Raw genomic sequence first — 16,110 nt, 5'->3', positions numbered from 1 at the left:
ATCACTCATTACCTGTATGAAACACTGGTGAAGAAACACACCACATGGTGTTCACTGGATGTTTTATTGATCATTTAAAAAATATGAATCACATGGCACTTGTTCCTGCATGTTATGGTAGTACACAGCTTTCACAGTGGGTCCTGCTGTATGATTTTGCTTTTGTTATATATATATCAAAGATGTTGAGCACCATTTCATTTCTACATTCATACCAACTGTCAAAATTTAGATATATTTCCAAAAAAATAAGCCATGACAGAACCTGCAAGTATAAACCAAAATTAAAAAGTAAAAAAAAAAACAACACATAACCTTACCCAGAATGTACATATACATTATAATAGAACATACTGTATTAGAAATACAATTAGACAAAAGATGAATATACTGATTTATTGATAAGTGTGAAACACAAAAGGACTTGCGACAATGTGCAATATGTTGTATTTTTATGCAAATAGAAAATTGTTTACATATGTAACAGATAAAGGTCTTTGTTTAAATTGGCAGTAAGTTCAACATCCAGTGTTGAATTACTAATAACACTCCTATCTTATTTTGACCATAATTATGAGCTGACACAGGTAGCAAAGACAAAGCAAAAAGCCTTGATAAATTTACCAATAATAGAGGACTTCGATGTCTATGCATTTGCCTGTTCAGGCTATGTTCTCACTGAATGTAAGTACATACTGTTACTGTAACACATCAAACAATCTGTAGATTGTTGTTTTCTGACATCTACCTTTGGCAAACGTTCCTCATCTTAGCAGCTCTTCCAGAGAGGCGGCAGCAGTCCCCTAATTTGACCCTTATGTAAGGCAGGGTAATGTGACAAGCACTGCCCTGTAAAACCATGATAATGACTGGAAATGTACACATGGTATGGATTTTCCTAGGAAAAGGTGCTCAAAGCGAGCACTAACAATCACAACATCTGAAATATTATTCTTATATTATAAGAGGAAACTTCACAACACAAAAGCGCCGGTTCCATTGCATAGAAAACGTCTACAAAAGGATGCAATATAACAAAACACAAACATATACAGCTTAAATGTGAGCCTGAGAGATGAGTTTTTAACAGAGTCAAGGAGAAATTGATTTACACCACTTTCCTTCTTTGATCACTTAAGAAATACATAAATACAACTTCTTTCGTAACATCTCTAACTTGATATAAATTTTCCCCAAACTTTGCTACAACCTTGACTAGCATGACTCCAAGAAAAGCTGACACACACAGGAAATACTTTGCTATGCAACTTCAAGTTTGAGATAATTAAGTCTATAGGGTCTATAGGGACTGGATTTCAAACCTGTAAGTAATACAGAACTCCATAAGTGAGTGGTAGTTATAAAAATACAACAAAACTTTAAAGTATTAACAGTTTAACTTTATAAAATGAGTAAACACTAGCATAAAACCAAGGCAACAGATAATCCTCCAAACTGAATGCTGAGGGTAGTGTATTCTTCTGTTTCATGGTAAAAGGAGTTGGGTTATTTGGAGAGATGGCCCCTCAGCTGAGTACGAGAGCTTGAGGATGACACATCACAGGAATGAGCCTGACCTTGGTGGAATGATGTGTGTCCTAGGCCTCAAAGCGCTTTGGACAGATCATAGGAGCAATGAGGGTCCACATGTAGAGGATGAGACAGACCCAGCAGGAGGCCATCTTCAGCCAAAACACTGACCAGCTGCCCTCCAACAGCTTCTCAATTTTATGGTTATCATAACTGCAAAGGGAACGCATCGTGAGTGGAAAACTAAATGGTTAAAATACACAATTACTGATTATCAACCCAATCTTAATTAGAATGTAAAGATCACTTGGACATTTTTTCAATGAAGGTGTAGGTTAGACATATCAGGAAAACCCCAGGTGTTACACATATAATTAATGGCAGCTCAGTGTCCCAGGCTGGACAACATAAATATGGAGCTGCCGTCAAAACCTCACCTAATTACTTAAATCAAATACAGTTTTCGAACTATTGCTTCAGGTTTAAAGTCAAAGTCACAGGGTTACTTACTGAAACCAGTTGGTGACGGTCATCATGACATATAGTGATCCCAAAAAGAAAACAAAATGAAAGTAGGGGTAACTATAGACTGTTCCTTCTCGTTCGTCATACACCACGTTCTGGCCGGCACCACTTTTCTCTTCATCACAATCATCTGGAAATTGCAAATGGGGATCACTAAGACTATAAACTGCAAAATTAAGACACTGTCTTCCACTGAACCAGGAGAAAGATGCAAAATCAGGTCAATTCTGAACTCATTAATTCAAATCATACTCAATGACTAGATACAAGACTAAGTGTAAGAGCTGTTATATTATTATATATAATATAACCATTGTCTTCCAGCAGGTGGCAGTGAGAGCCTTTGAAAAATCCCACTTCTTTCCAGTGCTGCTTCACTGTGTCACACTAACCTAGTAACAGTGACATCATCCACATTTGCTGACCAATGCTTTCTCACCATGCTCAGCCTGGCTGAGCAAAAGCAATGAGCATAGCTCCTCTGTGTGCAAACACTATGAGTGATGACATATGCATACACACTGGACATCCAGAGAATTACAGGTGAATTATTTGACTTTCCTTACCTTTGTCATCTCCAAAACAGAAACAGCAGCGAGCTCTCTAAAACGTAAAGAAAACAAACATTAACTTCCAGCACAGAGTGCGAGTGCTTGATTAGTGGGGATTTCAAGTCCTTCTATTAAGTTTATCCACTCTGCATATTTTATCAGACCCCACCTAGTGATCAGAATATTTGTGCGTTTACCTCAGTCTCTGGCTCACTGTTACGATACACTCGGAGTGCTGCAGAGCTTCGCCTGGTGGTAGACGTCAAGCTATAGGAAGGATGGGCAAAGAAAAGCAGAGAAATAAAAATAGATGGAGGAAGAAAAAGGTGCATGTATTTGTCAAAAAACTGCAGTTTTAGATTTTAATTTATGAGTTTATAAATGAAGTGAGTGAATGAAATGAGTTTTAGAGTTTCATTCCCTAATTCCCTCTTCTTCAGGAAACAACCACAAGAGTCCTCCACTTTATGGGAAACACATGTGAAGAAATCATAGCTCAAAAAACAGCCAATCATACATTGCCTCTCCCGAGTTGTAGCCAATGAAAACTATTCCGTCTCTGTCGCTAAAGACTGCCATATAATACTGTACAATGCCTAAAACAGGACTGTGGTAATGGATTTGAACTGTAGTCTCTGAAATATCTCTTAACTCTACTAATGTGAAGATATTACACTAAAAAGGAAATACTGTATGACAAGAAAACTTGGTTTGCACATGTGTAGATGCTGAGACTAGGAAAAAGGAGATGCATAATTTTGTGGGTGTGTGTGTCTTACCAAGAGTAAAGAACACAGGCAAACAGGATAATGGTTCCCACAGCAGTTACAATCTTCTTTTCACTCTCCGTCCCAGAGTTGTAGGGAAATACACACACAGTTGTGTTCACACCATCTTTCTCTAGAACTAGACAAAGAAGTGCAGACACAGATGGATGAGGTGAAAGTAGAAGTAGAGGGAGTATTTCAAAGGAGGAGGGATATTGTAAAAGAGCGTTAGCAGTGGTAAGAAGCAGGGTGAGTGAAAAAGGAGAATGCAACACACATTAGCCTTACACCCTTAATAACAGCATGCACTACATTGAAATTTTACTAGTGCTGATATTTTAATACTATACTGTATTTTCTTTGGCACAAGTATGCAACTGCATAGTAAAATCCTCTTGACAACTACAGTGCAAAAAAGACCACTGGCGATGGAAATACCACCCAATATTTCAGACTCTACAGTTTAATTTGATTTTAAATTAGTTTTGAGATTTACAAACAAACTCTAACCTTTCTTTGGTTTTAAATGTAAGATGCTTTTATTATTTTTCATTTGATTAAAATTTTTCAATCTTAAACATTAATTCCTTATGTGTTATGACAACATTAAACATTGGACTACGTCTCTATTACTATTATTCTCAAATATAGTTTACAAGCAGCATTTGTTATGGGAAGGCATTATGTCATTGTATCAATAAGAATTAGTATTACCAAATTGTTATCTTGCAACTCTTTTTTTATATGCCAACTGCACTATATTTAACAGTATTTTGCTATATATATATATATATATATTATATATAAAATTAAAAAACTGATAAATGCTGATGTATCGTTATTGATCATAAATTACCTGCTTGTAAGCATTAAATCAGCTTCACCTTTACTAACTTCTTCGGTGTTGACGTTGTGGCAAATCAGTGTAGCATCACTATACATTTTAAAACTGTGCCTCAAAAATAAGCTAGAGATGGAGGACAAATCCGATTAATTTATCCTGCATGTATTTGTGAACTGCAAGTAACCTGATTTCTTAATTGCAAACGCCTTACCTGAGCACTTGACGGTTTCTGTGAATAACCTGGGCACTCAAGTGCATGCAAAATTATTGCATCAATAAGCCTAAACTATGTAAACACAAATTACACCCAATGAGGTGATACGCAGTAATGCCTGTGACTGCCAAGAGGTAATCAGTGTCTGATGATACTCACTTTCTTTCGGTTTGCTGGAGAAGGCTGAGAAGGTGAGGTACATCACATACACACTGATGACTCCTGGCTGCAATAGACCTGAAGTGGGCTGCACTGCAAGGACAAAAAAATAAATACAGGGCCTTCATTTAATTGGCTATAGTGTCAGAGATTCCTGATTTGTTTTAAATGTATTTTAGAAATGTTGCATCACAATTTATGTCATACTGCGTAATTATTTGTAAATTTCTCTCTGTGACAAAACAAGGAATTTATTATAAACACTGCCTAAATGCAAATGACTCCATTCCTGTAACACACGGGCAAATTAGATAATATGTTGAGAATGAGAACAGGTTCTTACATTTCTGTATGAACGGGGAGATGGCCAGCAGGGATACAATGAAGCACAGGCCACCATTGATGCCAAGGAAAATCTTGTTAAGTAAACAAGCCTCAGGGTGGGTGTAGAATATACCCATGAAGACCACAGCTCCTACCGCAATGCTGAACAGCACCAGAGTCACAAAAGCCAGAGCAGCATACCACACCCGGTTATACGTCACTCCTGAACTCCTGCAGACAGACAGAAGGAGGGAGAGAAAAGAGACACAAGAAAGGAAAAACACAACATGAATAAGGGTAAAACAAATTAAATACGTAAAAAGAGATTACGTGAAGAGGGAAAAAAGCAAGGAAAACAGACACAGAAAAAATTGGCCTAAAGAAATAAAAAAGAAACAGAAACAGTTATGTTTGGTGAGTTCGTTTTGCACCCTGAGTGAAAAGAGAAGACAGGTTTACAGCTGCCTAAGTGCTTTCACATCAATTTTAATTTGTGTTGGAAATTTAAGGTCTTGCTAAATAACAAAAGTCTGTATGAATGCATATACTATACATATTGAGAGTTGTAAGTTTACTTACAACTTTGTTACTGAACTATTTAAGGCTTCTGGAACTATCTACTGTGGTACTTGTGTCTGTGAAGGAAACAAGAGGGAAACTTATGTACACTCCTGAACCATATGCATCCTGTGAATCTGCATAGGGTGGGCTTGCTGCCAAGCCTCCCCGTCTACCTACAAAAACAAAGCTACAGGACTCCCCTCGTTTTTTTAATCGAAATAACCCCAATGAAGAATATGTCCCACCCTCTGAGTTTCTCAACAAATAAAAAGCACTCCATTGATCTTACTTACAGGCTTTCCATGCTTACATAAGTGAACCAGACTGAGCAATTGGGATTAAAAAGACAGGAAGAAAGAGAAGACATGTTGCTCTCACCAGTTTGTGTTCCATCTGTGTGCAAACTCCACCAATAGCATGAGCTGGATCAGCAGGAAAATGGACCCCCCAGCAGCTCCTACATAGCGCCACACTGTGGCATTGAACAGAGGGACAAAAGTGGAAAATTATCTGGCTGAAGGCATAAATCCCATATTAAATCTGCTGCATCTGGTATCAATTTCAAGCAGTGAGAGTACTGACACTGAGGTCCAATTACAAAAGCGTATTTTTCAAAGTGTTGTTTGCTTTTGATTGTGCAAGAAATTGTATATTTTTTACCTCTGGTTGTTTTTACTTTTTTAGTTTATGACCATTACAATTCATCGCTAAATGATTTATATACTTGTATGTATTTTGATAAGTAACTAAAAGTTTACAGTACTGCTGTCACATTTATACCTTCCAGAAAGGTTTCCTCTTGTGGAAGGAAGAAGCCTCCAGCACAGCATGCCACCAGCAAAATAAATTTCAGCAGCCAGAACCTAACATATAAAGCAGCATAACATTAACAATTGTACATGGAAAAAAGGGAACTTGAGACACGAGAAATGAAAATAATTAAATACAAAACAATGACACAACACCCTCAGCAAGACCAAATTTTGATGCAAAAGGCCCCCCCCAAAAAGAATTGTGCCACTACAGTTTGTAACAGTGACAAATATTCAGGCAGAATATGATCTGGCTGGTAATGAAGCGGATATTTAGGTTGATGTCATTCTCGTCAAACCACAAGTCATGTTAATTGGTACCCTGCCGAGACATCCCTAATTACATCTTGCAGTGTCTAAATGTTTAAACTCTAACAATGAATCTAATTAACATGAGTAACAATGAAAACCCACTTACTTATAATAAACCTTACTTCACTTACATGTAGTTTGGCTTCTGCCTTTATATTAATAGACAACACTTAATGTTCCTACTAGATATTACTGATAATAAACCAGCTAATACTGGCTAACGAAACCAACAAACAACATAAATGCGAGGAAAAACATGGCTTGTTACCCGTTATGTACGACCGCCCGGCAGCCTGTGCTGTTGTTCACTCCAAGGGTGAAGATGAAGAAGAAGAAGAAGAAGCAGGCCATGCCAAAACACACCTTGTAGACGGACGAATAACCAACCAGAGTTTTGCAGTTTTCTCCTGCATTCATCTTTTTGCACAATTCACTGTAAAATGGAATCTGATTGACAAGGATAACACAGGAGAATATATAAATTAGATCATTAGTGTTGAAGGAAAAAAACACCTCTGCTTGTTTGTGTAGTATGCAACTTCTGAAACCCAATCCAATGGTGTCTATTCAGCGTCATGCCTCTAAAAGAGCAGAAAGAGAGAACAGGGAGGGACGACAACCCCTCTTTCTCTCCATGAAGCCCTCTTTCATCCCTCATTCTCTACAGGCTGTTAGAGGGGCCTTACAACTAACTGTCAGTGTACACAAACAAAAGACACAGATGAATAAATTAACCGCCTTTTGTCAGCAAGTCAGAGGGACTGGGATAAAAGAAAAGCAAAGCATGCACAAGCAACAGAGAAATTCAAGGAGATCCTTCTTAACACCAAGTTTGAAGATCAATTTCAAACTATAGTGAGTTGCATTTGAATTTTGCTGTGGCCTTTTGCCTGTGACAATGAATAGCCTCTTTCATCGATACCCCAACTGTAAAAATATAAATGACACTCAAATACAGTAAAATGGCTTCAAATTGTGAGACAACTACAGAACTTTTACTTTTAGATAATAAATTAAATCACTTTTTGGTAAAGTATTTTTGTCAAAGTTATACTTATGGTTGAAGGGCCAGCAGATTGAGTTGTCATCACCTCAGTGTGTTGCACAGTCCAGAGCCAGATCAAACTATAGAGTAAAAAGCCTATTTTGGAGCTTTTGTCTAATGGTGAGGACCATATTAGCATGTCCATGGTGTTGTGATTAAGGGGGAAAGGGCCGACTGTTTCAAACTGCTGTAAATCTCTTGAGAAAAGACCACCTCTCTCATATGCACAATGGCTGCTCTCTTAGCAGGGACTTCCCACTGTGCTTCGCGTGTGTGTGTAATTCAGCAGGCTTTGCGTGGGGCAATCAGAGGACATTTTGTGCATGGATGGGCCTTTTACATGGTTTGCCTCTGAGAAGACACAGTAGAGTCATTTTATTATTGCATTGTAGACACTGGCAGAGAAAGAGAGAAGACAACCTTGTGAAAAAAGATTGATGGAAAAATCACTGTCTTTATACACCATTCTTAATTTGCAGTAAAGCTTGCTAATCCAAGCACAGCTAAATACATCCCATCTCCATACACATTAGATAGCCTCACATCCCACAGGATTAGGCACAACTCCTTTCATATGACCCACCCTGTCTCCTCTTAATAATTCAACTCTTACACATAATGTTTACCCTGTCGATCAGTAGGAATATTAAAAGAAAAAAACAGGCTCCTCCTGAGAAGGTGCAAAATCAGTTTGGACAAGAAGTAATAGCAAAACAGAGCTGGAAACAAGACAAAACACTTGGGAAAGCTAAACAGTCTGACCACTCAGAGCTATCAAGTTAATTTAATTTTAACCAGTCCTGCTGTGGCAGAGGTTCAGGAAAAGATAGCTGCGGCTAATGATGAGGGATGAGGAGGGCAGCCAGCTAGTGAAGAAGCAGTTCAGTTCAGGTAGAAACACAGTGAGATTTTAAATTATTGTTACTGTAATAGTATTGTATCATTTAATAATTAATTTCATAAACTGTAAGTGTGAGCAGTTAAATGGTGGAGTGGGTAGCACCGACCAAGGCCTTTCTGTGTGAAGTTTGCATGTTCTCTCTGTGTTTGCATGGGCTTCCTCAGGGTACTCCGGTTTCATCCCACAGTCCAAAGATATGTATGTTAGGTTATCTGGTGACTCTAAAATTGCCCCTAGGTGTGAGTCTGAATGGTTGTCAGTCTGTTTATTTATCTCTGTGTTGGCCCTGGGATAGACTTGCGACTTGTCCAGGGTGTATTCCATCTCTCGCCCTACAACAGCTAGGATAGGCTCTAGACCCTACACAGGTTAAGCAGTTACAGATAATGGATGAATGAAACTGTGAGCATGAACAGTGTAAGCACACAAATAGTGTAATAAGGGGTTGAAAGAATTTAACACAGTAGAGTATTTTGAAGCTGTTTATACTTCTTTGTTTCTCTGCCACAAAGGGCAAATAAATTATAAAATTATATTTTAAAAATAGGTTTCCCAAGACCAAAGTTGGCTCATTACACAACATTAATTTAAAAATTCAAAATCCAGTGTGGAGCTCTGAAATAAATATTAATTATCTCCCTTTTCTTTAGTCCCCCTCCATGTCACTGTGTTTCTACCACAAGTTACATCTGATGGCTCTTTCACCTCATTTTAGGTACGAGTCAATTTCCGTGACGTGAAGTTTCAAAAGAGAAGTGGCTCGTTATTGGATCTTCTCAGCCAACACTAACTCTTTTCTTTGTAAGCCAAGCCATTTAAACAACAGTATCAAGATTTCAAAGTATTAGCTTTAATTCAATAGTTTTAATTGGTCACAGTGTGACATTAACAAGGAGGCAGTGGGAAATCCCATTCCTCAAATTAAAAGGTATTTTTATGTCTCAAACAGACATAAAAATACATCAAAAGCCTGCTAATTTATGTTAGAGTTTGCAAAAGAAATTAGGGTAAAATAATATCCAGTTGTGATTATTAGGAGTAATAATGTAGTTTAGTAAGGGAAGGATATTTTTAGTCTATATTTTCTGTGTGATTTTAAACCGTATTTTTGCAATTTGCAAACAGTTATCTGTTAAATTATGATATTGATTTGAAAATAATAAATGTAAAGCACTTACTTTCATCTGAAGTAAAAAATTTGGGGCTTTAAATTTTTTTCTTAGCTTTTATTTCTTACCTACCTTTTTATAATGAACACTTTCAACCAAATACAAAATTTTCAATAACATTTCTAAACATACTTCCAAACTTCCATACACAGTGGTTCACTGAGTGTCCTTATTTCATTGGGGTTATCCTGAATCTTCTAAAAAGAAAAAAAAAAAACTTTGGACTTAGGTAAATAATGAACTGCATAGTTTGTGTTTTTGCACGTGTGTTGTTAGGAAACACTTCCAAGTATGTGCATGTGTACATTTTTAGGGTGAGTGCTACATCTCCGGTGATTTATGTACTCACATTTTCTCTCAAATGCTGCTCCACGGTGGGGGACATCATGATGACGCAGATGATGGTCACCAACAGGAAGTATAGGGCGTACATGACTCGGGTTCCTGTGGATTGCTTGATCTTTGGGCAGCACTTGCAGCAGCATGAGCAGGCTGCTGAGCCACAGCAGCAGGCCAGCTACAAGCAGAGTACAACAAAGAAAAGTGAGTACAGTACTGATAATATGTTTAAGGGGTCTTCGGTGGTGGGAGGAGGGTTTTAGGTGCTCATTTTACATCCCTATCAGCTGTAGAACTTACATTCTGACCTAAGGTGTGTAACACACACAAACACACAAAAAGGAGAAGCAAGACAAAAAAAAAGCCCAAGGATGAAAACAGAAATGCAGGGAACAAAAAAAGTAAAGTAAATCATAGAATTTATATTGAGAAATTAAGACAAGAATAGGCAGATTGTTTGACATTTGACTGCACCTATAGCTTGGGAGACTATAAACTAAAACACAGAAGGAGAGGACTTTAATTCATTGAACACTGAAGTTGTTTGTTGGGTATAGCCCAAAATCATAACAGGAACATACTACTCTTAACTGTGTTCAGGATGGAACGTTAGAAGAGTAACAAACACTTGGTACACATGGTAAACAAAGTATATAATATCTAAGGTTTTTCAGTTTAAAGGTTGAAGGTTTTGTGGTAAAATGTTGTGTATGTTATTAGTATTATCTGGGACATACTTCTCTTTTCAGAGTTTCAGGCTTCACAATCATACAATAACGGCTACTGAAATGTATCAGAAGTCTAAACCTGAAGACAAAATTACATAACTAATTACCATAACAAATCCATTATACAAAAACTTACTATAGAAGAAAGCCTGGCTTTGTCTTTGCTCATTCATGATTTCTATTACAAGGAACAAATCCCAATCTCTCCTTCACAGAAGCGAGCCTTGGTCAGTGCAGACAGAGAAGTTTCTTGTCCACCCACACACACACACACACCCACACCCACACACACACAGGTCCTGTACTCTATTTAGGAAAGAATATGCTCTATAATTTTACGCTCTATCATCCTTCAAGAACCACCACATCCTACTTGTGGTCTCCTACTGCTCAACCTGCTGCACACGTACTGTTGGGGCAAAAGGTGTAGCTTTGTAGGGTTGCATGCAATTTCTTTTTTATATTACCTCTTTATGGGAGGCAACACAGACATTGAAAATGATAACAGAAAGATTCTAGTGTGGGTTAGATGTCAAGGCTAGTGGATGTGAGCTGTAGGGAACGGTTGTCTGTAGTGGCTGTTGACAGTATTAGGTGAAGGTAATATGTTATGGTCAGAGAGGTAGTGACTTGCTAACAACTGCTCACCCATTAGTGGGAAGGTGGCCATGAATGTGGACAAATGTTCTATAAGAGCTGCGTATTCCTTGGTAGCATCGGCATGAATAAAGGCCACAGTTAGCTTGAAGGATGCCCCATGTGTGAATGCCACAAAAAGATTGTGTTGTTTTGACAATTCTTGTATTTGTTTAAAAATATAGGTCTCTGCACTGCTCACTCTGCTTCTACTGTACTTCATCTCTTATTTACATCAAAGTTAACACTTGCACCTTATAGTTCATTTGTATCTTTGTGGGATTATTGTTACTCCCTATATTGTAAATTCTAAAACAAGTTTTATGGATGTGGCCCCTCCATCTACAACTTAACAAGATAAGCCATCTCCTTTGTCCCCACTGCACCCCCATGTTTTTTTTTTTAGATGGGTGATTAATTTGCCACTGTCAGAAAGTAAGAATCAAAATATGAGGGTGTTTAGATTTCATTAGTTTAGGGGCATTTCACCAATGGATGGCACACACTAATGGGGCACAACGGCAAACTCTGCAGAGCTGATAGAGTTGGAAGGGTATCCTGGAGAGGAAACTATCTCCAGGAATTCCACAAAATGCAGATACAAAAAGAGTTTCCATGGTAACAAACACTGACCCTACCTACTTTATAGGCCACTCAAGCCCTCCTCCACTGCCTGCTTGCCCCACCATGTTGGTGGTTGACAGGTGGCTGGCGGATCTGCAGTGTATACCCCTAATTCTATTGCAATGTCAACCCCCCACTAGCCTGTCATATTGCTGCGGCCGTCCACCAAAAGACCAACATCCCATGATACAACAAACACTGAACAGCTGAAAAGCTACTTGCAAGGTATAACCAGGTCCAGAGTTAAATTAAGCTGAGGCTCGCACAACACTCCACTGGGGTCACCCAGTCATAGCACACAGAGAATCTGTAACTCTCAAGAGACAAAAACTTATCTTTTTCTTACTCAGCCTAAAGCTCCATTTAACTCTCTTTCCTCCGAACTTATTACCTAAATGATGACTTTCGTCATCTCGTCTTTATCCCCCTCCAATATTCTAATTTTTACCATTTTATTGTTATTTTTAGCTGCCCTTTAAAATTACTTACACTAGCCTAAAGAAATTAAGTTCAAAACATCCACACAGACACATACACCCGCTTAAAACTTTATGTAGACAGAATGGATAGAACAATGCACTGAGAATTCTCTCAGGAAAGGAGCAATGAAAAGAAGTGGCAAAAGAAGTGTTGACTTGGTCAACAAGGTTTCCGACCTACAGCTGGATGCTTAAACAACAAATGTGATACACAGATAGGCAGTCCTAAAACCACAACTATGATTACATTGTGCACAATTTAACAGTGCCTTGATTAAAAAGGTTCATTCTATTTCCCCTCCCCCATTCTCAAACGCTTTAAAGCAACAACAATGAAATAAAACAGGAAACAAACTAGATCACGGTCAACTCTGGTCTACATAGCCGTGCAGGCACAACGGCTTGAGAAATACAAACAGACACAGTAAGCTTTATAATAAAAATTCAGAGGAGGTAGAGAAATAGAGGATTTAAGGCCAGTTAAAAATTTCCTTAACTGAAACAAGTCACCCTACTGCTTACACAGGTTGGGAACTGAGGACATATTAATTTGATATAAAAAAATCTCACCCATAGACAAACCTAAATTAAGTAGTTTTGGTACTTGTATTTCTTACCAAGATAGAGAAAGATTTGGTTCTTGATGTGACTGACACAGACCGTCTCTACCAAGGTTTTACAAGAGAAAAAAAAACTTTCATCAGCTGATATGAGATTCTAAATTATTTATCAGTAGTGGGAAAATAAACACTAGATGCACACCCAGGAGCACAGTGTTTTCCATGGAAAAAACAAAGTAGCACAGACAGACATGACTCACAATTGAGATTAACCCTTTCAAAACAATATGACTGGAAGAAGGAAGAATAAAAAAATTAATGGCTGCAACAGGGCTGGTTTAAGTCTCAACTTGATTCAGACCATCAGTGTGGTTTATTTAATTAGGATATACAGTCATCTTTATGCCCAATTCTTATTTAACGCTATCTAATTTACGTTTTGTAAGATAAGATATAGCTAGCTGCCCTTCTACCATGATAATTCACTGTCAGTAAAAGCTTACAGATATTATGTTCAATGCAGCCGAGTAAAAAAAAAAAAAAAAAAGGGTAAGAGTAAAACATTTTGTAGACCATAACATCCTAAATTAGAGGCTGGGCCAAGCTCCAAATGAAGATCCACTCCATTTCTACTCATTTGTGATGGACAGTTCCACTTTTTTCTATTTAACTAGGCAGCTGTACATACACAGCAAAAATGTATCACCACTTTGTTTCCCTATACACAAAGGGAGATCTTTGCTTGCTTCTTGGCAAATATAGCCCCTAACTACAACCAACAGAGTGAAACTCTAGTCCAATGTACAGAAAAGAAAGAAACATATATTTAAAAAACGATCTGAGTTTAAGGGAGACATGAAAACAGATGGCAGAAATGAAACATTTAAATGCAAAACAACCAAAGATAATGGGCCAAACAAGAAGAGGAAAGACAGTGTCTTGTCAAAAAACAAGCACTATCAGATCAACAGATGCAGGCTAATCCAGAAGCCTGTTTCACTCCACCAAGTCCGACTTCAGCTACACAGAATAACAATTCCTAACCACAGCTTTACTGTAAGGCAGCTGATAATAATGGCATCCTCTGAAGAGTTGCTAGTATTTCACATGGTTACATCAGCACTTCCTTTGACAGAAAATAATTACAGGACGCAGTAAGATGTGAAGAAGAAGAGGCTGAAAGAGACCATGCTGTATGGCGGATCAGAGGGAAACAAAAGACATTAAAAGCTGCCAATGATGTGTTTGTAATAGAATAAACTCCAGCTGCTGCTGACCACACCTAAATTCCTAAGGGGAACCTGAAAACAGCAGACATGAACGCTATTGGCCAGTAAATTTAATGGAATGACCGACCTGTAATTTTTCTGGAGGAGACCCCTACATATATTTAGTGGCTGTATTCACTTTTTTTAAAAAGTAAAGTGGTTTTACATCTCATTAATAGCGTGATATTACATTTACTTCACCATGACCTTAGCAGCAACAAGTCAAGCCAACTTACATTTAAAATGTTGCTTGTATATTTACAGAGGTCTGAGAGTGGTTATTTGTCTTGCTCAAGGATAATTTATCAAGAATTCTCAGTGAATGGCAGTCTCTTATCTTTAAAGTCCACCTGACACATGTAATCTGCCAACTTTGTCTGTACTGCCTACAGACACCACGTGGTTTCAGTCCTGTCCCACATTCATAGTCAATGCTTGCAGTGCTTTGAACAACACCCTGTAGGGAGTATCACAACATGGCATACATCGTTGATCCCAAAAAAAAAAAAGGAGGTCCTCCCAAACCCGGCCTGCACATCGCTCCAGATCTAACCAAGCAACACACATGCTCCCTCTAATTTCCAACTCTAAGAAGAAAAGTAGACATTTTCAGACCACACATATATTTGCGCTAAGCTAAATCTCCAGAGGGAAAACCGTTAAGTACAAATAATACTCCCAAATGGAGATAATAAAACACATAAATGGAGAGATGGCAGCAGATCTACAAAACAGTGACAGTAAGGCAGAAAGAGCTGACATTTTGCCTGCTGAGTCCTTCCCCTTTTTCAGCTCATTGAAAAGGACAGAAAGTAGAAGTCGGCTCCCCTTACATGAGTAATGTGTCTGTGTAATTACACAATTACATTCACACACACACACACACAATTTTAAAATAGTACTTTTCATTACAAAATAATTAAAAATATCCTATTTCCATAAAAGACACTAGCTTGCAACCTTTAAACGGTGATTCTGAAGCTTCAAAACTAACCTAAATATCTCACAAAGATACAAACAAGTGCAACAGTACAACGTTGAGAAGACGGGAAAACCACAATGCAGACGCACTCGGGCAAGTGCTTGGACTGTCAGCCCGCAGTGTTTCAGTAGCCATACTTGTAAAGCCATTCAAACAGTTAGTTTTGGTACCTCTGTTGTTGGCGCTAACACCTAGCTAACCTAGCTACTCTGCTTTGTTTCTCTTTGTCTCCCAGCGTTACTGCCGTGGAGGTATGTGGTCGGTAAATGGGGACATTTTAACCTTTTCTTAAAGTTGAATCATTTCGGTAGCTGACAAGGTACAATACAAAAACATCGCATTCATTTCATCTTGGCTGACAGCGATGCGAAGGGTAAAGACTGGAATAACGTCAACAATCAGCGTTCGACTTCTAACGCTCCGCTGTCACGTATTGAACCGTCAGCAAAAACAACACTAAGTATGCTGGCAATTATTCCTCACCTGCGACACGCAACACGGAGTACACATTTTGTGGCAAACAATAAATAAAATCCACTTCACGGGGGCAGGACGAGCTGGCTGTTGTCCTCGGACGTTTTCTTCTTTTCCGTGTAATCAGCTCCACACAAGAACAACGCGGCTATCCTCCTCCTCCTGTTGGTGTTGCGTGCTCGTCCGCCGCCGCTGTCTCTCCTCTTCCCGTCCCTCTCCTTTCATCGTGGCAGATTCTCCTCCCACTGCACATCACCAACAAAAAGCCAAAGCCGTGGCCTACTCCCTCTGAACTACATGGAAAAA

General features: G+C 38.4%; 1 protein-coding gene across 1 annotated transcript; it reads right to left on the bottom strand.

The window, feature by feature from the left end:
- Window positions 1-45: 45 nt before the first annotated feature.
- On the bottom strand, window positions 46-16,066 carry serinc5 (serine incorporator 5). The gene is made up of 12 exons (XM_067519858.1): window positions 15,814-16,066; window positions 10,064-10,231; window positions 6,868-7,046; window positions 6,256-6,338; window positions 5,854-5,947; window positions 4,934-5,145; window positions 4,591-4,683; window positions 3,386-3,512; window positions 2,804-2,873; window positions 2,622-2,658; window positions 2,041-2,185; window positions 46-1,743 (listed from the first exon to the last, which is right to left on the bottom strand). Exons 1-12 carry the CDS (start codon window positions 15,838-15,840, stop codon window positions 1,599-1,601), a joined length of 1,380 nt encoding a protein of 459 aa, XP_067375959.1. The 5' UTR covers window positions 15,841-16,066; the 3' UTR covers window positions 46-1,598.
- Between the last annotated feature and the right edge of the window lie 44 nt (window positions 16,067-16,110).

This window comes from Channa argus, chromosome 11 (genome assembly GCF_033026475.1).
Source record: "Channa argus isolate prfri chromosome 11, Channa argus male v1.0, whole genome shotgun sequence".
NCBI lineage: Eukaryota > Metazoa > Chordata > Actinopteri > Anabantiformes > Channidae > Channa > Channa argus.
This window is presented reverse-complemented; position numbering and strand designations above follow the sequence as displayed.

Coding starts and splice junctions, on each gene's coding strand:
- serinc5 (XM_067519858.1), bottom strand. CDS start 15,840: ATGTGTACTCCGTGTTGCGTGTCGCAG. Junction 7,047..10,063: donor AGCAGCATTTGAGAGAAAAT/GTGAGTACATAA, acceptor CTTGTCAATCAG/ATTCCATTTTACAGTGAATT. Junction 5,948..6,255: donor AGAGGAAACCTTTCTGGAAG/GTATAAATGTGA, acceptor TCAATGCCACAG/TGTGGCGCTATGTAGGAGCT.